The sequence below is a fragment of the Chrysemys picta genome, chromosome 1 (assembly GCF_011386835.1).
Source record: "Chrysemys picta bellii isolate R12L10 chromosome 1, ASM1138683v2, whole genome shotgun sequence".
Classification (NCBI taxonomy): Eukaryota; Metazoa; Chordata; order Testudines; family Emydidae; genus Chrysemys; species Chrysemys picta.
In genome coordinates, this window is record NC_088791.1 from 180,070,049 (window position 1) to 180,094,794 (window position 24,746).

General features: G+C 40.6%; 1 protein-coding gene across 40 annotated transcripts in view; it reads left to right on the forward strand.

The window, feature by feature from the left end:
- Positions 1-24,746, forward strand: part of LOC112059026 (uncharacterized) — a 439,279-nt gene that overhangs the window by 121,084 nt on the left and 293,449 nt on the right. For 25 of the 40 annotated variants that reach the window (XR_010594424.1, XR_010594420.1, XR_010594418.1 and 22 more), the window contains exon 3: positions 22,135-22,252. The exons of 6 other annotated variants lie outside the window; for them this stretch is intronic. Coding sequence is in view for 13 of the 34 variants with exons in the window: in XM_065576003.1 (XP_065432075.1) it covers positions 22,175-22,252 (78 nt within the window). In the remaining 21 variants the exon portion in view is untranslated. Of the gene's footprint in view, positions 1-22,090; positions 22,253-24,024; positions 24,127-24,746 lie in introns of all 40 variants that reach the window. 9 more of the 40 variants (XR_010594439.1, XR_010594423.1, XR_010594422.1 and 6 more) reach the window with 3 other exon arrangements.

A 24,746-nucleotide genomic window follows, 5' to 3' on the forward strand; every position in this document is an offset into this window, starting at 1 on the left:
ACATGTTAGGCACTGCATTAGCATCAATATTGTACAGAAATATATTTACATGAGAAAGCTGGATGTCGTGTATGAAATTAGTTTTTCATTGGTTGTTTTGAAATTGGTTTCACTATTCAGGTTCAGTTGAATTTCAGCTATTAAAAGGAGGAATTCTGCTGAATAACATTGTAGAACAGTTTTGGCATTTTCCCCACATTAACAACATGTTGTTTCCTTTTAGAAATATTTATCTCATAATGTTTACTTGGCATAGATTTCTGTAAAACGAGACAAGATGCTGTACATTGGTTACAAATATTGTAAAATAAACATTTGAGTTGCTTTAGAACTTCGAAGCAATCATTCTTGGATCTATCTCACATAGATTTCATTCTTAGCTTTTCTGCTCCCATGAAATTATCATAGTTTTCTGTGGATCATCAGGTGTGTACCCTAGCCAGTATCATGTTCCACCATAATTTAAATTCCACTATGATATACTAGAGGTATTTTTGGAACACATGCCGTTTTAGACCAGACTATGAATATACACTTTTTCTTTACATGATCAAACTAAGTCCAAAGAGGTCTAAGAAAACTTGCCAAATGTCACTCATCTGCAATGACATTCACACATTTGCACCTAGTGGTGCTCTCACTCATGCCAGCTAAAATGCCATTTATAAGCAGGGCTGCAGGCAACAAGAAAGATTTCCTCTCTAATGCATATGAGTAGGCAACCAAGGCTTCCTCCCATTTTCCCCACAGTGCGGCACACAGGAAAGGGGAATGGGAGGTCAGCCCTGCTGCTACTAGCCTTGATTAGCAGCATGTTCCACTCGCAAAGTAGCCATAGTGTGAGGGAGACGGTGCCAAAGGAGTAAGAAATTTAAGGCAGAGTAGAGGGCGGGAAAAAATGGAGAAAGGCGGTAGAAGGGCCAGGTGATAGGCCAAGAGGGAAACACTGGGGGAGGGAACAAAATGGAGAAGACACTGGGGCTCAGAGGAAATAAGTCACCTAAAGGAAGGGGAAGAATGGTCTTGTAGCTAGCGTACAGTATTGGGAGTCAGAGGTCCTGGGTTGAAATCTCTCATCACTCTTACTGACTTGCTGTATGGCCTTGGGAAAGTCATACCACCGCCTTGTGCCTTAGTTTCCCCATGCATGAAATAGGAATAATATTGATCCTTCAGACACATAGGTGAATGCAGCTTTGGATCCTTGCTCAGAGATATATTAGCATTGATGTGTTATTAGATGGGGAAATGATTTGAATCAGAAACATACTTGCTGACCTTAGATACTCACATTTGCAAAAGTGTCATTTGAGGAACCACATAGAACTTGGCAGCAATGTACATACATCCAGACACACACACACACACACACACACACACACACACACACACACACACACACACACACACACAGAGGCTGTCTGGAAGGAAAATGTGGCCTTCAGATTTTGTCAATTAATCATGAGGTTTCATTTTCCAAAAGGTTAAATGCTAATTTTGAAAGCTGGCAAAATTCAGAGCTCCTTTGACTGCAATGGAACTACAGCAGTTCACAGCTGAGGATCTGTTGCCGAATGTAAATGCATAGTGTATGGTTCACTAATTTCTTATTATCATTTTATCCTCGTATACTTATTTAGTTTTATAGAAGTTGCAGTGGGCTCCTTGAAGTCAGTGGAAGTTGCAGACACTTATGCCAGGGCTGAATTTGATTCACTGTGTGTATTCAAGAATTAAGATTTGGATTATAGGAGAAAATAAGATCTCATGGCTACAGCATTTTACATTATTTCCTTCATGTATGCCCAGATTTGGTCCTATTTTCTAGGGCTCTCTGGAAAAACAAGAATTCCATTTTGTGAAAAATATCAACTTTTTTAATATTTGTTTTTGTTTTGCATCAGAAAATTAGAATTTCCCCCCAAAAACACATCTGAGAGAGAACTTTTTACAGATTCAGACTAACACGGCTACCCCTCTGATATGAGAGAGAGAGACTCCACACTCCAGCCACAAATAGCCGATTATGCAGTTAATCTTCATTATGCACCTCAGTCGCGAGGTTTATGAAAAATGTGAAGCTATTCAGCATCACGTGACAGGATAATATGGAACTTCAAGTTCCGGTAGTTAGGGCAATTTACCTTGATGGTCCATGTTATCCTGTCTTGTGAGTGCTGCATATCTTCAAATTTTTCATAAACCTCTTGACTGAGGTACATAATGAGGATTAGCTGCATAACTTAGGGTATGGCTATACTGCAGCTGGAGGTGTAATTTCCAGTTTGATAGACATACCTGTGGGAGTTCTGATCGAGCCAGCATGCTAGTGGTGTGGCTGCAGCGATGCTTGTGGCAGCATGAATGGCAGCATGGGCTAGCTGCCTGAGTGCAATCCCATCTGAGACCCTACGTAAGTACTCAGGTGGCTAGCTTGGGCAGGCACCCACGCCACAGCAGTTACACTGCTATTGTTAGAGCTCTAACACAAACAAAGCTCATGTAGGTATGTTTGCTGAAGCGCTACCATGTAGACATACCCTGAAATAAGAACACTGCTCTGACCTGGAAAGGGTTTACATCTTGCAGGCCACTTATTTATGTAAAGATGCTTGTGGGTTTTCCATTAACAATGCACCTGATCAACGAAGAGAACCTGTCTTATATTTAAATGTATTGTTGTCTTACAGCAGTGTTTGCAAATAGGAGCCTGAATAACTGATTAATAAGAGCTAATAATTAACATTTTTCTACAAGTCTAAGAGAGTAGTTTTAAAATGACTATCAGGTAAGGGCTAGTGTACACTGGAAACTTACAATGGCATAGCTACCTCTCTCAGGAAAAATCCACACTCTGAGGGCTTGTCTACATTACTTACTGGATCCACGGGCAGTGATCGATCCAGTGGGATTCGATTTATCATGTCTAGTCTAGACGCGATAAATTGACTGCCGAGTGCCCTCCCGTCGACTCCAGTACTCCACCGGGGCGAGAGGTGCAGGAGGAGTTCAAAGGAGAGCGTCAGCCGTTGATTTACCGCAGTGAAGACACCACGGAAAGTAGATCTAAGTATGTCGACTTCGACTACGTTATGCACGTGGCTGAAGTTGCGTAACTTAGATCGATTCTTCCACTGCCCCCCAGTGTAGACAAGGCCTGAGAGATGTAGCTATGTTGACCTAACCCCCAGTGTAGACAGGGGTAGGTTGACAGAAGAATTCTTCCATAAACCCTGCTACCACCTCTCATTACCTATGCCCATGGGAGAACCCCTCCCATGGGTGTAGGTAGTGTCTATGCTGAAGTGCTCAACTGCACCACTGAAGCGTTTTAAGTCTCTGTTCATTAGCAGTTAATTAGAGCTGTGGTGAGGGGTTTGCCAGAGAATCAAGGCCTGGCAAGCATTTGTTTTTTGGCTCTCTTGAAGAAGCTTGTATTCTCACTGTTGTTCATCCTTTGGTTTGGACATGAAATGCAGGACTGAAAGCTTGCCAATATTTGTGTATTTATTACTGAAAGATTCAGTCATTTTGTCAGAATAATGATAGTTGCAAGGAGAAAAGAATATTGCACCTTTTAAGTGCCTATTTTTTCCACTTTGGAAAAATTTCCATTATATTTAATTAACTTCTCTGTAGACTACAAGCTGAGAGAGCTTTAAAAATAGTCAAAGGAACATTCTTTCCAGTCTGTTTCCAGTTTATTTTTCATAGTTCTGCAAGTGATACCTCATTTTAGGCAATCTGGATGAATGAATGTTTGCCTGGAAAAATATTGTTAATGAATAAGCTATTTTGAAGTGTGCTTGTTTGCTGCGTTCTATCATTGTAAAGTAGTGTCTTCAAATGTCACTTGATGAAAAATTCTTAGCTGTAATTGCTCTTTCAATCTCCTGATCCAATCCTGCCTTCAGTCCACACACAAAAAATCTATTGACTTCAAGAGGAGTACTTCACGTGGAACCATAGCAAAACCAGGTCTAAATAGTAACGATAGACATGGAACATAGGAGAGGATAAATCTATGGATCATTTGTTTGTAGCACCTTGTACAACAGGCAAAGTGCATATAAATTCCATTTAAAACCTCTTTAACTACGTTACCCATCACCAGCAATATTATGGTTCCAAAATGCTGAAAACTTATTTTGGAAGGAAACCTTAATTTTTCTCTTTTGTAGTACCTGGAATAAGACCTCTTTAGAAACAAAATGAAGTAAGTGCTGTGCACTTGAAAGGCAAGTGTATACTATATGTTCTGAACAATCTTGCGGAGTTGCTTATTTATGTTAGCTTGATGGATGACAATCGGACACCTGGAATGACAGTGCATAACAAGTTAGGGATGAGTTTGCAATGAAGTATGGCAGCAATGAAACACCAGTGCAGCTTTGGACTTCACAGGCACCGTGGCATAGAACAATTGGCAGCTTACTTTGGATATCTGAAATATTTATTTTTCTTGCAATGTAGTGTTTACACTACAATTATCAGAGACATTACCTGAGATAAGTGTTCTGTTTTGCAGTCTTACCTTTCATGTGTTAATCAGTGGTTTTGCGACTACAAACGATAGAAGAATTTACATGCAACTAAGTATTATTAGGCTTAACATTATGATTTACAAAAGAAGTTCTGCCTTGATACATTTCCATTATGAGTGATTATTACCTATGTTTTTTATTGGGTAGAATCTGTGTATAAAGTATATACTAACTGTGTACTATGGTACTTGTAGGGCCTGATGTTGTCCCAGTACAGTTTTTTAAGACTGTAGTCTTTCAGAGATTTATAATCTTTTGTTACCAAAACTTTCCTGAGTAACATAACTGAGGTTTTTTTTATTTATTTAACCTAATAAATAATTCCAAATCAGGTGATTAATAATTATGGACGCAATCCTGCAAACACATTACTTTTGTCCATTGTCTTAAGTTTACTCACATACTTGTGTTAGAGAAGGCCCTGTCACAAAATAGATGGTTTTTATCATGTATCCATAATGTGCAAAAGAATAATGGATTAGCAGGTGAATCTTATTGCTTTGGTTGTTGATTTTAGGATAGATGACAGAGTTGGTTGGTGGAGGCGTCTTTCACTCAAGTATTATTATTAGTCAAGCATCAACAAATAAATATCAAGAGTTTTGCTGCTCAGGAAAAAGAGATTTTCTTTGGGGGACTAGAGAAGTTCCAGTGAGAGATGGTCTCTCACTAAGGATCACAGCCAATATGGCTCCTCCAGGTGTTAAATGTGTGTGTTTTTAGCATGTAAATACACTTTTTAGGTTTTTCAGAAAAAGCTAGACTTCATCAAAGTCAATACCAAGTGCCTGAATTATTGTAGTTTTTAGTAAAAGACATCTCAAATATTTTCATCTGCCACTGATTTTGTGTAATGAAACATTTTTTGAGGTCTTTATATATCTTATCCCAGAAGATGCTGATTCTCTCTGAAATGTTGTGACCTGCAGACAAGCCTTAAAAAACATGATTCAGAGATTCCAAGACTAGAAGGGACCTCTGTCATCATCTAGTCTGACCTCCTGTATTACACAGGCCACAGAACTTTCCTAAAATAATTCCCAGAGCAGATCTTTTGGAAAAAACATCCAATCTTGATTTTAAAATTGTCAGTGATGGAGAATCCATTATTGATCAGTTTTTTCAAAGGTTAATTACTCTGTTATAAATGTATACCTTACTTCCAGTCTGATTTTGTGTAGTTTCTACTTCCAGCCATTGGATCATCTTTTACCTTTCTCTGCTAGATTGAAGAGCCCATTATTAAATATTAGTTCCCCATATAGGTACTTGTAAACCTATAATCAAGTCACCCATTAACCTAGTAAATTTGTGTCTATTCATTGTACATCAAGCTGTTAGCATGTCTGTGGATGAAATATTTCTAGTTCAATTACAAAATAGTTTCCCATTATTGTGGTTTAGAATGTAGCTTAAAAACAAGGCCCTGGGCACTCCACAGCTAGCTGGATCTAAATTCTGCTGAAAAAATATCCCCTCAGTTTTAAAGCCTGCTGGTGGAGGGAGTCTTTGTTTAATTTAAAACATGCAGATGTTATAGAATTTAATATGAACTTAAAAAATATCAGTACAGTAGTTCCTCTTTCTTGGATAGAAAATACATTGTATTCTCACATTTTCAGTGGGCCACAGATTTTGTATCCTCACTATCCACCAGATGTAGGGTATCTCCTCTGTTCTGCCAAAATCTACAGCAGTAGCATGCCTTGCTGATATATGTGTTAAATGAACAAGTATTTTCAAGACCTCAGTGAACCTCATTTTTGAGCTACAGTGACCATCCTTAAGAACTATCCAATTTTACCTTAAATAAGTATATCATGTTACCTAGATATACATACTCAGTGTCAAGACTTAATATATAGGATGTCTAGTGAATACTGTATACTCTGCACTAACATTATTTAGATCTGTATGCAAATAAAAAGTTTCTAAGAGTAACTCCACTTTTTTTCCTGTTAGTTTAAAGTTAAAAATTTTTATAAGGACTTTCAGAATCTGTAGGCAACTGGGGAAAAAGTATCTTAATGTTACCATAATAACTCTGCCTGATCATATGATTTTAATAGAATGTTGCTGAAATGTTAATTAACCTAATATTCATATACATGCTTATGTCATCACTAGATTAGGTAAATCTTGGTGTGTTGATTAATATTCAAAATGAGGAGTCTCTCAACTATTTCAGGCAGATATGTCTGTGTGAGATAAGGAATTTTGTAAATTTAATTGATACATTCCTGATATAATTTTAAATAATAAAGCAGTTAGAGTTATGTGAAGTTACAAAACAAAACACAAACACAATTGAACTGGATTGAATGAAGCTGGATTGGTGGATTTTGTTTTTCCTTTAATTACCCATAGATTGATGCACCTTTCTTCTTCTTTAGGACCTAATGATAGTAGTATAAGAAAAAGAAAGAAAAATAATTATTTTACATACTCTTTACTTTGAACATATATGAACAGTGTTTTATTCAATGGGTCTTTTGCTAGTTGGAATTATTTGACGTCCCAGATTATAAAGTACGGTCTATTGGACAGTTAATGGGATGCATAGTCTAAAGCAGTTGACCAAACTACATAGAGCATTTCATTAGAGTGTAAAGGCAGGATTGGGCCTTCATTTATTTTGTATGGAGCTAAATGTGAAGCAAAAAGGCCCCAGTCTGGAAATGTACATAAGCATGTTCTTAATTTTAAGCATGAGCATAGTCCTGTTCGTATTAGGGATTCGGATGAGAGGTCCATAGAGGGCAGTTTATATCACATCTGATGACAGGTGGGATACTTCCTCTAAAGCATCTGGCACTGAGCATCATAAGATACAGGATACTGGACTGGATTGACCATAGAACTGATCCAGTGTGGCAATTCCTATGTTCCCATCTTCCAATTTTATAACTGGTTAGCGGCCTCTTAGGAGTGTGCTAAATGATAGGGCATTATTGTGCTTTGTGTCATGTATCCTGAGAAGAGATTTTGTAGAGGACTATCCATTTTGTTATCCCGGCTGAAAATGCAGTACTTGTGAGCTCATCATAGGCTTGCCAACTTTCGAATCGCACCAAACCAAACACCCCTTACCCGAGGCCCCACCCTCACTCCATCCCCCACCCTTTGCCATTCACTTTCACTGGGCTGGGGCAGAGGGTTGGGGTGCAGACTCTGGGAGGGAGTTCCAATCTGGGGCAGGGGATTGGGGTGTAGGAGGGGGTGCGGGTGCAGGCTTCAGCTGGGCGGCGCAGTGGGGCTAAGGCAGGCTCCCCTAGCTCCGCACGGCTCCGGTTGAGGGGCCAAGGGGCTCTGTGTGCTGCCCACGCCCATGGGCAATGCCCCTACAGCTCCCATTGGCCGTGGTTCCGGGCCAATGGGAGCTGTGGGGGTGGTGCATGCGGGCGTGGGCAGTGCAGGCGGAGTTTCCCTGATCGCCCCTCCCTGCCTAGGGGCGGCAGGGACATGCCCACCGCTTCTGAGAGCCACACAGAGTTAGGCAGGGTACCTGCCTTAGTCCTGCTGTGCCACTGACTGGACTTTTAACAGCCCGATCAGCAGTGCTGACCGGAGTTGCCAGGGTCACTTTTCGACTGGGCATTCAGGTCGGAAACCGGACACCTGGCAAACCTAGCTCATCATTCAATTGAGAAAATGGTGGTTAACTTTCAGTGTGGTTGATCTTAAAACCATGCTTTTCTTTTGTGAACTAGGTAACATGAGTACAGTAATTCCTACCTAGTCACTGTATATGGTATAGGGAATATTATTATTACCACATTAACGTTGTCCAATTACTAAAGACAAAATTAGGAAGTTTTAATTCTCTCTGCATGTGTTTCATTACTGTGCATTATAGGAAACAAATTTAGGTTAGAAGAAAGACACAATACTGGCAAAAGAAGGCTAGATGCTATCGAGAACTTCCTCTGAGATATTGATCTGGTCACAGTCAGCTGCTTGGAAATTTCTTGTTTAAATAATCTAATGTATCTAAGGAGTAATATAACCGAATCAGTCCATTCAAATGCCTCAAAAATCAACAAAAAGATAATAACCCTGATAATGCTTTCTGATCTGCCCTGGTGTGGGGTTAGAGCCTTGTATGGCATAAGGATTAATTCTACTGCATTGGTTAGAATGATAAACACATGGGGCCACATCCTCAGCTGATGTAAACTGCATTGACTTCAGTAGTCCACTGACAGTAAATCAAGAGGAGTCAACAGATGACAAGTTGTGGGGAGATTTTCAGTGGCACAAAGAGTAGTTAGGCATCCCATTGAAAGTCAGTGGTAGTTTGGTGCTGATCTACCTTTTGGGCCCAGGCAAATTTCCTCCAGAAGTGGTGATGTTTATAATAATTTTTCAAATATATAATATTGGGTGGAAATTTCATGTGAACAGGTGTTTGGGAAAGAATTCTGACACTGTTGCTTCTGTTTGAAAATGACTTGAGAGAATTACCTTTCTCATGGTATTTTGACACTTCTAGAAAATTCTTACAAATATTTGAAACCCTCAGAAATATTTTTGTGAATTCCATTCTAAAAATAGACAAAGATTTGGGGCTGGAATGGTATTTTCTTAAAATAACTCTTCCATCCTTTTTATGGAGGCTAAGAAGATCAGAAGTAGTGTTTCAGCCATGGAGACCTTGGGCTTTGAAGAAATGCAATTTAGACGGGGGCAGAGTAAATTGTGTATCTAATGGCAGGCAAAAATTAAATAGCTTGGAGCTTTGGGGTGGGTAAAAGAAGGTATTCATACCCAAGGGGTTCAGATGCTATCAGTGATGAGTGTGTTATAAATCCTTAACCACATAAGAACGATTAAATAGATAAAGAGTAAGAGTCTCTTCATGCCCAGATGTGAAAAAACGTGATTTCAGGACCAAACATACAGTGTTAAAAATAAAGATATGGAACAGTTAGATACACTATGATATTTCTCTAATTCCCTTGATAAAGGGCAATTTGGGAGGGAAAACACTTAAATGTAACATGCATACTGTCTTATTGCTTTCTTGTCAGTGCATTCTGTAAAAATAATAAAATTGTTCATAGGTTAGAGATAACAAGTGCCTGAAGATGCACAAGGCTTGTTTCTTAATATCACACCCAGCATACATTTATTACATCCCTCCGCAGTTCATCCTTGGATTTTAATTACTGCCTTTATCAGTGATTTGAATTTAGCAGATGGCTAGGATTCATAGGCTAAACATACCAGAATAAAGTTGTAACTTTCTCACCCTAAGCCACCGATCATGTTAGACTTTTAGCTATACTTCAGATAGAGAAAAATCAACTTTATTGCTCAATGTTAAGTGTTGCTGCATTTCAGTTTTGTTTAAGATATTTCAAGGGATGCTGTCAGACACCAGGTGCAGGAGATGAGTTTAAAATGCAGGGAGGATTAATGCTGTAGTAAAGGGGTCAGGCTGAGCCATGTCTACCATGAATTAAAGACACTCAGAAGATATGTAAGCTTGCTTTCTGATACTTACAAAGATCCCCTCTTCTGTCTGCAAATTTAAATAGAAAACTGTGGTTGTTAGGACGATTGTACGCTGAAGTTCACTTTGGTGCACTCAAGTAGTTACCCATATATGTATTTGAGGGCCATGTCTTTGGTCTTGTTTGGTGGCAGAAAGGAGCAGTAAAGCACACTAACAGATTTGCTGAAGATTCTCCAGATGTGGGGCAATCTCCCGGTGGCAAGAAGATAACATAGCTGATCCCATCCTCCCACTTTCTGGCATAGGAGGCATCCCAGGGGTAAGCCAGGGGCATGAGTTTGAGTAGCCCTGGGGACTGAGGGAGCACAAAAGTGCTTCTGAAGAAGGTTCAGTATAATGCTCGTAAACATCCCAAACTTTATTTAAAAAACCATGTTCTTTAAAAAAGGAAAATTCCTGGACCATATGCTATTAAATAAGCATTCCACATCCCTGAGCTGCCACATAAATCTGAAGTGTTTAAAAAGCTGTTTTTGAGTTATGAATGCAAAAAAGATTCTGAAAAATGTCTTAAATGAAAATATTTTCCATACCTATACAGATCACTTATAATTGGCCAAAGCAGATTTTTATGGCACCTTCCTAGATTCACACAAACAAACAAAACCTGCCGCTGAGCCTGGGCAGAATATGAGAAATTTCAGCCTAAAAAGAAAATTTTGAGAGATTTTATAACCAGTCTTTTCCCACTTGCTCAGTGTGAATATATATGTATTTTTTCAAAGGCAAGTGACCATCTTTATTAGGGTAAGTGCTAGGTGAGTTAGGCTTGGTCTACACTAAACCCCCAAATCGAACTAAGGTACGCAACTTCAGCTACGTGAATAATGTAGCTGAAGTCGACGTACCTTAGTTCGAACTTACCGCGGTCCAGACCCGGCAGGCAGGCTCCCCCGTCGACTCCGCGTACTCCTCGCGGCGAGCAGGATTACCGGAGTCGACGGGGAGCACTTCTGAGTTCGATTTATCGCGTCCAGAAAGACGCGATAAATCGAACCCAGAAGTTCGATTGCCTGCTGCCGAACCAGCGCGTAAGTATAGACAAGCCCTTAGGCTTTTGGTAAAATTTCCAAAAGCATGTAAGTGATTTACATGCTTACGTTCCAAGACTTTGAATGGGACTTTTGAAAATTTTATCCTTTGTGCCTAGCATGGGAAGGTTTTGTGACTATTTTCCAATATTGATTAGAAATTAGGGCTGTCGATTAATTTCAGTTAATGCATGCAATTAATGCAAAACAAATTAACTAAATTAAAAAAGTTATGATTAATCGCAGTTTTAATCGCATTGTTAAACAATAATAGAATACCAATTTAAATTGATTATGAATATTTATGTATGCTTTTCTACATTTTTAAATATATCGATTTCAGTTATAATACAGAATACAAAGTGTAGAGTGCTCACTTTATATTATTTTTATTACGAATATTTGCACTGTGAAAAGGATAAACAAAAGAAAGTGTTTTTCAGTTCACCTCATACAAGTCTACTCAGTCCTACTTCTTGTTCAGCGAATTGCTAAGACAAACAAGTTTGCTTACATTTACAGGAAATAATCTTGCTCAGTTCTTATTTACGATGTCACCTGAAAGTCAGAACAGGCATTCGCATGGCACGGTTGTAGCCGGCATTGCAAGCTATTTATGTGCCAGGTATGCTAAACTTTGGTATGCCCCTTCATGCTTCAACTTGTAGGCGCTTAAGTTTTACATTGTTTTGTTTTTGAGTACAGTTATGCAAAAAAAAATTACATTTGTAAGTTGCACTTTCACAATAAAGAGATTGCACTACAGTACTTGTATGAAGTGAATTGAAAAATACTATTTCTTTTGTTTATCTTTTTTACAGTGCAAATATTTGCAATAAAAATAATATAAAGTGAGTACTGTACACTTTGTATTCTGTGTTGTAATTGAAATCAATATATTTGAAATGTAGGAAAACATCTAAATAAGTATATAATACATTTAAATTGGTATTCTATTATTGTTAAACAGTGCAATAAAAACTGCAACTAATCACAACTTTTTTTAATCTCATGATTAATTGTGATTATTTTTGTAATTGTTTGACAGCCCTATTAGAAAATATTAACAATAATGGTTTAAAATGAAAGTGAAATCTTAATCTCAACTGTAATAGCATTACAATTATAATGTGTTCACTGATCTTGCAGTGGCATCGACCCCCCCTGCCCCTCAACAATTATATTTCCTAATCATAGAATTTTTTAAGGATATTTGGAATGTCCTGTTGATCCACTCCATTTAGAAGATTAAGAACAAAAGACCGGGTATGGAATGCAGCATCAGAGAACAGGCCTGTTTCAAAAATAGTATGTTATATATTTATTTGGTAGTGAGATAAATTTTTCTACATATGAAACTTTTATTCTATTAGCAATTTCAAAGACCGGTAAAAAGTAGCATTTAGATCATAATCTTTGTAGTGCTAGAAAGATTGTGATTAAAAAAATTCTCTGTTTTGCTATGCCAGAATGGGATTATACTTGAAAAAAAAAAATCTATGTAGCTATTGTGATGTAATCTATTTATGTGGCCCTCATTATCCTAGTATCTGACCTTTCACAAATCTGCTTTTAATATAGAACTATAAAGGCTCTTATATTGGATATAACAAATAGGCGATGTATTACCTTACAGGTCTTGTCTTGCCAACATCTGGGGGCATGTGTCTTAAAAATACGGGTTATTTAGGCCTCTGCTGCTTTGCAGGTTAGTTATAAATTCAGGGCAACAGTGTCCTATCACCAGTTAACAGCTCAGGTCATCCAAGCAGACAATTCATCCTCCTACTTTCCTGTAATCGGTAAACCTGCACTTTTACTTGGCTCCCTCTCTCCTCCCATTAGCCAGTTATAAAAAATATTATTTAATGGGGCACCTACATCTAAAGGCTTCTGTGTGTTTAACAAAATCTCACTAAAACATCAGGCGGACAATTCTAATGAGATCAAGTGGGCTCTAGGGAGCCAACTTATCCATCCCAGAGGTTTCTGCAAGAAGCCAGTTGGCGTTGCAGTGGAGCTATAGTGCTGAAATAAGATTTGAGTAAGGAAGCACCCTGGTAAAAGGCTAGACATCATATTGTAGTTGGAGAGGTCAATATGTAATGAGTTGTCTTTAAACAGATTAAAATTACTTGTATGGTGTCAATTAAGCTGGTAAAAAATTGTGTTGAGAGTGAGATGCTTGGGAGTCTGAAAAGGAAGTGGCAGTTTGTGGGGAGAAGATGGGTGATGGGCAAGGGTTACGGAGAGATTGTTCCTGGGACTAGATGCATGGCTGCCTCAATGGAAAAAGACCACTAATAAAACAAACACAGGCAGAAGTAAAGTGCACATGAGAGCCATGGTGGGCTTCAGCTGTAACAGAACCAAGATGATGGTTCTGTGTGTCTGCATGAGGAGGAGGATTTGAAAAGCCGCCATATAAGGCTTGTCCATGCTGCACATTGCAAAGGCCAACTGTCTGGGGGCTCCCCAGAGCAGGGCTGGCTTCAGGGTTTTGGCCGCCCCAAGCAGCCAAACCAAAAAAAAAAAAAAAAAATGCCGTGATCCGGCAATTCGGTGGGAGGTCCTTTGCTTCGAGCAGGAGTGAGGGACCGCCTGCCGAATTGCCGCCGAACAGCTGGACGTGCCGCCCCTCTCCGAAGTGGCTGCCCCAAGCACCTGCTTGGTAAGCTGGTGCCTGGAGCCGGCCCTGCCCCAGAGGGCCCATATGCAGCAGGGTTTTAGAGAGGCATGGCAGAGGAGTAGCAGGCATGGGTCAGGTGGATCTGCAACTCTGCTTCTCCACTGTCCTCACTGAGCAGGATGGGGAGCTGGCAGCAGAGCTCCTCCTCTGCATGATCTGGATCTCTTTCCTTACCAAACTCCATACAACCTCCCTATGTCACACCCAGCTGCTGAAACTTGGATGGCAGGGAAAGAGACAGGATTTAGCCCCAATATAGGTGTGAGATGAGAAGGAAAAATATCAAACAAGGAGAAGAGAACTCGCTGATTTGGTGCTGTCATGCTGCAGGATCTCTGCCAGAGCATGTGCTACCACTTTCAATAGCATATAATGTGGTAACAGCCTTCAGGGCATTGAATTCTGAATGAAAGGCTGTGGGATTCTGATTTAGCCACTAAATCAGTTTAAAATCTACAAACAATGAGGTTTTTTCACATTTAGAAATATCCAGGGTGTACGCAGTAACATCATCTCAGTGTGGATGATGGTAAATCCAAATGTCATCAGTTTATTTAAGGTCTCCTGGGCAGGGTAGGATAAAATTCATAATTCCATGTCTTTGCCTCTCTGACCTCATTCTACTTCCTGTTTTTGAATTCCATCACTGCAATATGAACACTTTTGGATGTAGGATTTTTAAATGGACGTTAAGGCTCTCAATCACCCAGTCCAGCAAGAGTTTCTGCTTCATTCAGAATATTTTAAAATGCCTTTTACAATATTGTACTGTAGCATGAATTCAAATTGAAAAGTCTACTGCAGTGCAAAAATGCTTCAAAATTTGCTGAAACATGAACTTTTCTTCTGTTCACATGAATCATAGAATCATAGAATATCAGGGTTGGAAGGGACCTCAAGAGGTCATCTAGTCCAACCCCCTGCTCAAAGCAGGACAAATTCCCAACTAAATCATCCCAGCCAGGGCTTTGTCAAGCTGGGCCTTAAAAACCTCCGGGGAAGGAGACTCCACCACCTCCCTAGGTAACGCATTCCAGTGCTTCACCACCCTCCTAGTGAAATAGTGTTTCCTAATATCCAACCTGGACCTCCCCCACTGCAACTTGAGACCATTGCTCCTTGTTCTGTCATCTGCCACCACTGAGAACAGCCGAGCTCCATCCTTTTTGGAACCCCCCTTCAGGTAGTTGAAGGCTGCTATCAAATCCCCCCTCATTCTTCTCTTCTGGAGACTAAACAATCCCAGTTCCCTCAGCCTCTCCTCATAAGTCATGTGCTCCAGCCCCCTAATCATTTTTGTTGCCCTCCACTGGACTCTTTCCAATTTTTCCTCATCCTTCTTGTAGTGTGGGGCCCAAAACTGGACACAGTACTCCAGATGAGCCTCACCGATGTCGAATAAAGGGGAACGATCACATTCCTTGATCTGCTGGCAATGCCCTACTTATACAGCCCAAATGCTGTTAGCTTTCTTGGCAACAAGAGCACGCTGTTGACTCATATCCAGATTCTCGTCCACTGTGACCCCTAGGTCCTTTACTGCAGAACTGCTACCTAGCCATTCAGTCCCTAGTCTGTAGCAGTGCATGGGATTCTTCCGTCCTAAGTGCAGGACTCTGCACTTGTCCTTGTTGAACCTCATCAGGTTTTTTTTGGCCCAATCCTCTAATTTGTCTAGGTCCCTCTGTATCCGATCCCTACCCTCTAGTGTATCTACCACGCCTCCTAGTTTAGTGTCATCTGCAAACTTGCTGAGAGTGCAGTCCACACCATCCTCCAGATCATTAATAACGATATTAAACAAAACCAGCCCCAGGACCGACCCATGGGGCACTCCGCTTGAAACCGGCTGCCAACTAGACATGGAGCCATTGATCACTACCCGTTGAGCCCGACGATCTAGCCAGCTTTCTATCCATCTTACTGTCCATTCATCCAGCCCATACTTCTTTAACTTGGCGGCAAGAATACTGTGGGAGACCGTATCAAAAGCTTTCCTAAAATCAAGGAATAACACATCCACTGCTTTCCCTTCATCCACAGAGCCAGTTATCTCATCATAGAAGGCAATTAGGTTAGTCAGGCACGACTTCCACTTGGTGAATCCATGCTGACTGTTCCTGATCACTTTCCTCTCCTCTAAGTGTTTCAGAATTGATTCCTTGAGGACCTGCTTTGTTTTGGATCACTTGCTTTTTGTTCTTAGGGAGCTGGGTTATTTATCCAACCTCTTGACAGAGGAGCTTTTTGCAAAGTACACGTCCTAGTGACCTTCCTGCAGCAAAGGGCACATCTGTTTCGGAGCTAGGGTCAGCACTTAGTGAGACATCAGCCTGTATTCGGAATGGGGTGCGGGGCTGTGGCTGACTATAATCTTTGTTTTGGGGGATGGAGGTGCGAAAGGTATGGGGGGTGGAGAGCAGGTAATGTACATGCCAGGATGTCAGCTATGGTTCTCCCACAGTTCTCATGATTCGTTAGACTGGGCTGCTTGTTGAAAATGGTGGTGGTTCAACTGGTAACTACCTTAGGAATCTTCTCTTTTTAATCCACTGTGTAGAGACCGAAATACCATATGACTGCTGTCTGCAGGACAGGGTGTGTTGTGTTGGGATGGGAAGGCACTGCTTTTAACAATGGCGTTGTCTCGAGAGTACGCTCTTTGGCGCGGAAGCTCTGACAACTGGTCTAGCTAGGAGGCAAAACAAGTGCAAATTCTCTGCCTTGCAGCAGCAGCTGAATGTGGACAAGTTGTAATTGGACTGAAGAGAAGAATGTCTGATCCTCCTGGGGGTGGCTGGCTGGCTCCCAATTCTTTCTGTTGTGAGCTCCCAACAGGGAATGGCTTTGCAGTGGGACTGTGTGTGCTTGGCCTCTGCTCTCTTGCAGAACTGGGTTCTGAGCTGGAATCACAAAGCGAAAATTGAGCCTTAGTGGCCGTCTGGCCTCCTCATAACACTCACCAGTGATTTCAGCATTGGTCGGCAGTGTCTGCTCAGGACGAGAATAGCACAGGGCTTACAGGTCAGGGTTGAAAGGGCATTGACTTGGTTGCATGAGGGAAGCTAGTGTGGTGCCTGACCTTGCTGAGTCCCACTTTGGCTGGTACTGTTGCTTGTTCTTCTTCACATGGTTAGTAGCTGTTTTCAACTATATAGGAAGTTTTGTTGTGGGCAAGCCACCTGGCAGGACATTAGTCACCATCTGAAGGCTGAGCCAATTGGAGCTCAGCAAGGAGGAGGCTATAAATATGGGAAACTGGAGACAGCCTGAATAACTCAGCAGCTGAATCATGTTCGCTGGTGTCCACTGTGAGTTGTGTGTCTTCATAGACTTTGCTAATCCTTTTGGATCCAGAGATGATGTACTCCCTATCTCACTGGGTGCCAGAGAAAGGCACTGGAAGTTACCGCTGGTTGTGAGAGTTTGACTGGAAGAGTTGAAGGAGTCTGTGGAACTGCCATCTTGTTCTTGCTGTAAGAAGCTCTAGGAACATGTATATCTTTTGAATTGCAAGAAGGGCTGACGACTCCCCCCATGAGAGAGTTGGAGGGAAGCGTATCCACACATGTACATACATAAGAATGGCCATACTGGGTCAGACCAAAGGTCCATCTAGCCCAGTATTCTAGCCAATGCCAGGTACCCCAGAGGGAATGAACAAAACAGGTAATCATCAAGTGATCCATCCCCTGTCACCCATTCCCAGATTCTGGCAGTCAGAGGTTAGGGACACCACACAAAATACACATTTCCTCAATATTTTATAATAGCAACAAATGTGGACGTTTGGGGGCGAAACACCTAAGAGCTGTCACATAGTAGTTGTTTATGAGAAAAATTTACAGGCATTTCAGCCTAATACTTGTAGATTCTTTATTCTTAGGTTTGGCAGAATTCAATTTTTCTACAATTAATATAGATTTTTATTTAAAAATTTTTTTTTTACAGTTGCTGGAAACTAAGTGGGGAGGAAAGGGTTGGGGCTCGGGTTAAGACAGCAATGTGAGGTGGGCTTTAGGGATCTCACCGCACTGACAGTGGGGCCCAAGGCACCGTGGCACAAGGTGCGGGGGAGGCTGCGATTCTCACCTGGCGCAGCAGTGACCCGGCCAGGACTGCAAGTAGGAGGCAGAGTCCCCAGCTGAGGGGTGTTGCTGAACAGTTCCTGACTGGGCATGACTCAAACACTCGTGGCTAGTGGGTGAGTGAATGAACAGGGTTGTGACCACAGAGGTGCAGAGAGTTCCCTGCATATCTGCGGTGCTGGTGACACTCTATTGCTGCGGGCACAAGGTGTGGGGAAGGGTCTGGTCTTTGCAGGGCAGAGCAATGATCTCTGACCAGGGCAGCAAGCAAGACGAGGACGTGCCCCTGGCCCGGTGCGAAGCCACTTTGTTGCTGAATGGCTCTGTCCTCAAACAGTTCTGTTGGTTTCATCCCTAATTACAGTTTCTAGCATTTTTACATAAGGATGTAAAGTATTGGGGCATTCAAATATCTTGACGGCCTCAAATTCCTACTGCACTTCCCTTAAATAAAAATGCATTTGTGTTTACTCTTTCAATCCTTGACAAATGATGACCTCAAGCACCTGAGCATACTTCATCAAATCCTAGAAAATTAAATAATATAGCAAACCTAATTCCTCCCTAAAATAGATGATCATAACATTGTGATAAATGAAGAGGGTGGGGGTAGCTCCCTTTTATGGCTCCCTTTTATGGCTACCCAGCCAGCCAGTAGTTATAAAATCCCTCTTAGTAGCTGTTCTCTAATTGCTCTACCTGTAAAGGGTTAAAAAGTCTCATTGCTATGCATAGTGGGCACCTCGCCAAAAGAGCCAATGGGAAGGCTAGAATTTTTTAAAATTGAAAAAAGACTCCTTTTTGTCTGTCTGTCTGTTCTCTGGGGGAGAAGCAGACAGGGCAGAGCTATGCTGTAAGAAGTTTGGGCCAGGTATGAAAAAATCATCAGTGTCATACTTAGAAACTACTCATTTAAAACCCCAAATATGTAAATAGATCAGGAAATGTATAGGAAGACGTGATTAGGTTTATCCCTTTTATTTCGTTATGGCTTGTGGATTCCTCTGTGCTAACCCCAGGTGCTTTTGTTTTGTTTGTAACCTTTAAACCGTACCTCAAGAAAGTTATACTTGGTGCTTAATCCTTGTAGTTGCACTTTTAAAAATCTAGCAATAGCCTGAGTTCCCAGATGTATTTTCTTCCCTTTTTTTATTAATAAAATTTACCTTTTTTAAGAACAGAATTGGATTTGTGTGTCTGAAGAGATTTGCGCACATGTTGTTTAATTAGCTAGTGCCAAGAGCTGATTTCTTTTTTTTGTTTTGTTTTGTTTCTGAGCTCTTCCCCGGGTGGTGGTGCGGGGAGGGCTTGAGGGTACCACACTGGAAGGAATTCCCAAGTGCGCCTTCCTGGGCTCTCAAAGGGGTTCTGCACTTGAGTGGTGGCAGCATCTACGAAGATGAAGAGAGAAGCTGTAACCCTGGGAGTTTAATCCAAGTCTGGAGTGGCCAGTATTAATTTTTAGAATCCTTGTGGGCCCCCACCTTCTGCACTCTAAGTGCCAGAATGCATTTGTGTTTGCTCTTTCAATCCTTGGCTAATGATGACCTCTAGCACCAGATCATACTTCAGCAAATCCTAAAAAATTAAATATAGCAAACCTATTTCCTCCCTAAAATAGATGATCAGAACATACATAATATAATATATGTAGTTTCTGTTCTAACTAGACCTGGCTGAAAATTTTCTGACAGCACATTTTTGTTTGTTGGAAAATGGTTATTTGACTGAATCAAAATTTTCAAGAGAAACCAGGCAGGCAACCTGATTGCCTGCTTTCCCTGATTCCCTTGGCTGCCTGGCAATCTGGGCAGACAGTCTGCCAGGAGGCTGCTGGGGAGACTGGAGATCTGGGCAGCCTGCCTGCTCACCCTCCAGGCAAATAGCTGATAAGCCAAAAAAATCCATTTTGGTTCTCTCCCAATGGAATTTTCTCACTTTTCCTTCCTGTGAAAAATGTTGAGATTTTTTTTTTCATTTAAATTCAGATTTTTTTTTCAAAATCTCAACTTTTTTCATGGAATAGAAAGTGCTGTTCCCACATATATCTAGTTCTATGTCTCTACAGTATGATGATTTCCATAGATCTGTGCAATATAACAAACATCACCAAAGACTTGCTTCTCTTAATTTTAGTTTTAAAATAACTAAAGTTCTTGTTGCAGACAATGGTGAGGAAGTTACCACGTCAGCTGTATTATGATTTGTTTTGGGTTCTGTGTTAGATGTGTATTAAGAGATGGGCAGGTTTGGTTATGAGGCAGAGCATGTCAACGACTCCCTACTTCAGTGTACTTAAACTAGACCCAAGTTCTGTGACACTGCTGTATTTCCTAAGATATTCTACATAAGTTATTGTCCCTTCAAAGTGCAGAGCTCGGCATTTTTGAGGCCAGCAATACAAGGGGCATATGTTTCAAATTATTCTCCAATGCATGTTAGGCATATTAACTGTGATACTGAAAATTAATAGGAACTTGAGTCATGCAAGGTGTCCTGACTGTAGTGATATTCAATATGTATATTTTTCTTTATTACTACCATAAACTTTATGCCTCTAGCTAGAAATGTACCTCCTCACTCATCATGTCAACACTGTGGAGAACTTTTTTCAGAGTGTGAAGGTGAAGTTGTTACCACTGTATAAGTATTTAGCTTCTGATTGATAGGCCACCAGTTGAGGCACTGAAATTTGAGTTTACCCCATAAAGTTGAAACTAATTCAGTCCCTGATTGCATTTAAATCTGCATATCATGGGTTAACAGCAAGTACACCTCTACCTCGATATAACGCTGTCCTTGGGTGCCAAAAAAATCTTTCCGTGTTATAGGTGAAACCGCGTTATATTGAACTTGCTTTGATCCGCCGGAGCGTGCAGCCCCATCCCCCGGAGCGCGGCTTTACCGTGTTATATCCGAATTCGTGTTATATCGGGTTGCGTTATATTGGGGTAGAGGTGTAGCTAGATGAACCCCAGTAATTGTAACTGTCTATGGCTTTGTGTATAGGAATTTTTGTGGTGGGAGACAGGGAATTTATAGAAGATACCATTTACCAAATGACTTATTTGCTTTTATGGACTAGCTCAACTACAGTATATACATAGCTGACTTTTTGGACCATACTTCCTATAGATTTTGTCCTCTTATAACATATGTATGATGCCCAAACAAGGTATAGAACTGGATGTTAATGAAAGAGATGTATTCCATGGTAAATCAGTTCACTTACCTTGTGTAGGTATATACATGGCTCACAAGCCTAACAATAAAATGAGAGATGTTTGAAGTTCTTTTAGCAAAGCAAAATAGAAAAAAAACTCCAGAGAATTCTCAGTGTATTTTTCCCCTTCTGTATTAGAATAATATCCTTTTAAGATTGGTCTGCACATTTTATTTAAAAAGCTTCCAGAACTTTAGTGTTATTATCTTAGTGCTCCAAATAAAGAGGTTAAGGAATCTGTAAACACACTGGTATTTTAAACAATAACGGGTTCAGTTAAGCCATTGCATAAATGGGTGCAGTGCCATTGATGCAACTGGAGTTGTGTCCACTCACATCCAGGGCTGAATTTGGCCTGAAATTCACTGATAATCAGAAAAGTAATGGTCTGAGAGCAGCAGATTGCCTCTCTGTATTCTACATGCTCTCTGTTTACCCCTTAATAACAAAAACACATTTATGCTCTACTTTTTTACTCCTGCTCGTTCTATAGAAATCAATGCAGATTTAGGAGGGGGGGGGCAGGATTCCATTTTGGCTCATGCATCGTCAAGAGAGTTAACTAAATTCCAATAACATCATCTTCATCTTGATATGTGTAGCCTTCAGCTCAGTTGTGCAATAACTACGTCTGTAGTGGTCACCATTCAATTACTGCAACATTTTGAAACTGTTACCATGGCATTCAATATTCCATTACATACTAAGTACATTATAAATACAAGAAAGGGGCAAATGCCAAGATAAAGTGAATTTTACCTGTCAATGGTAATTGTCAAATTTTTAATGGCAGTCATTTTATAATATTCCTGAATTGGGTTAGGATTATTGCTGGTGATGCACAAGTCATAAAAATACAGCATGATTCTCAGCTCACCAGTTGAGTTTGCAGGGCTGAGAGTTAGAGAAAATATTGTTCTACTTGTAAACTGAACAGATCTGATATGGGATCATTGAAAGACAATAATCTTGGAACTGTGCAATACATTTTTTACAGAATCACCATTCTGAGTGGAATTATGCTTCATTCTTCTGTTGCAGACTGTGAAGTACTTGTTCCCTGGAACTGCACCTGTTCAGCATGACACCTTGCTTTGCTGGTGATGTCACATGCAGCACTGACTATAATTGGAGAATGGAACCTCTTTGTGGGTGCAAGGTATGTTCCATTCTTTTCCAGCAGTTCATGGTTTGCTAAGGTTCTTCATATTCATTTTTCTACTCAATAAGGCTTGGTCTACACTAAACCCCCAAATCGAACTAAGGTATGCAACTTCAGCTACGTGAATAACGTAGCTGAAGTCGACGTACCTTAGTTCGAACTTACCGCCGTCCAGACCCGGCAGGCAGGCTCCCCCGTCGACTCCGCGTACTCCTCGCGGCGAGCAGGATTACCGGAGTCGACGGGGAGCACTTCTGAGTTCGATTTATCGCGTCCAGACTAGACGCGATAAATCGAACCCAGAAGTTCGATTGCCTGCCGCCGAACCAGCGCGGTAAGTATAGACAAGCCCTAAGAAATAAGAGTAAAATATGAAATTTACTTTGGTCACAACAGTAGATATCTTACAGCTATAGTCAAGCTCCATTCTCCATTGCTACTCAGTGGTATATGTGACACTGTCAGCAGAGTGTATGCTGGAGTGTCATCACTGAGTTACAGCTGAGGGGACAATTCATGGACCACAACAGAAATTAAAAATGGAAAAAATGTCTAAAATACTGCCCTGACTTGCAAGCTGTCAGGATGCTTGGGACTTCAGGCACCTGATTCTCCACTCTGCTACATCAGTTTTACATGGTTGTAACTCAACAGTGTAACAGAGGGGGAGAATTGGGCCTAATGAGAGGATTATTTCCTTTGGAGAGTAAAATAGGTAGCTGTAATCCCCATGATTCGTACATCTTAAAACATGTTTCGCTTCTGGTAGTATTATAGATTGTAGCAGCAGAAATATCAAATTAGGAGTTACCAGCATGGTACACCCACTAGTGGTTACAGTGTAAAACACACTTTATAATTTTAATGATTCAGAGCCGTCAAGTTGTGCATACAGTTAGCTTATGGAAACACACATTATTGGTGTTATCTTTGTCTCCCCTCCCCATTTCTATCCTCTTGTTTCATTTGTTGTGTCTTGGCTTTGTTGTGAATCTGTAAGCTCTTTTGGGCAGGAAATGTGCCTTCCTATATATTTGTATAGCACCTACCATAATGGATTCTCCATCCTATTTGTTTCTACCAAAACATGATATAAGAAGCAGGCAGGAGCTGGGGAGAATGAGGGAGGTTGAAAAATGAGAGCTTGTGAAACTGGGGGTAGAGAGCAGGGATGGGGAAAAGCCACATGGTCAGAGAGCCAAGTGTAGGAGGATAACTCTGTTCTAGGGTTATGGGGGAACATAAGAGAGTATCACAGTATAGGGGTTCGATGTTGGGGTGTGTATATGCATTTTGATGGATCCCCACATTTTGATAGATCAAATCCCTATTTCATCTTGATACTTCACTGCGTACAATGGCTTCCTCTGGCACACAACTTTATGATTCCGTTGGCTATAGATTTTATATTGTGCTGGAGTTTTCCAGGTGTTTTAATTATTCTAGCATCTGGTCATCCTTGTCCATACATGCATTCATGAGAGCTGGATTATATATATATATTTAACTCTGACTGGGAACTGCCTCTATAATCCATTTTTGTATGTTCGGAAGTAGTACATATATTCTTTGATCTGTAAACTTCACAGCTAGTGTTGTTTCATTATAGAATTTTTTCCAAGGATGTGGTTTTGGGTCACCAATTGTATTAAATTTTATTTGCTTATATGGTGCCACAAGACATAAGTGTCAACATAGTGTATTGAATAGAGATGCTGCATATAGACAATAGTTACAGTTTGCCATTTTCTTGTCTATTGATAAATTAGGTTTTAATATCTATTGCAAGGGATTATGCTTGCTTGAACAGGAACTGCTCCATTAGGAATTTGGCAGCACGCAAGCCAAGGAACCTAGGACCAAATTCAAAGGTAACATAAATGGTGCTGTAAGTGACATGTTGGAAAGTGGGTGCAAATGAGAAACTGCAGGCTAAGGACAGAAGGTTGGCATTGTATTAAGTTAGGCAACCAACAAGAAGCTATAAGTAAATAGGGGACCTATTTGATCTTAATTTGCTGTTTGTTGCTTTTTCCATTTTCTGCCTACTTGGGGTGTAAGTCACACCCACTTTATTACATGTATGTAACACTCACAATGTCATTACTTCTGAATTTTGTCCCCCAGAGAATAGTTCTGCCACCCATTACTTCATGCAAAGGAATTTATTAATTATTGAATACTGCATTTTTGTTAACGAAGCCACATGAGAGCCCGTCCTCATTGTGCACAATTGCAAGGGAAAATGTTACATTTAGGATCTGACATGTGGAACTAATTTGACGACCTCTGTTGGAGTTCAGGGGGAAATTTTGGCTCTTATGGTGAGGGAAAACATGAGGAATTGTGGGTATCCTGATTCAAGATGCTTCATTTTTACTTTCTCTGTGTGGTACTGCACTGTGAATAAAATATAGGGGTGAAATCCTGTCCACATTGAAGTCAATGGCAGTTTTGTCTTTGAGTTTGATGGGACAAGGATTTCGCCCTA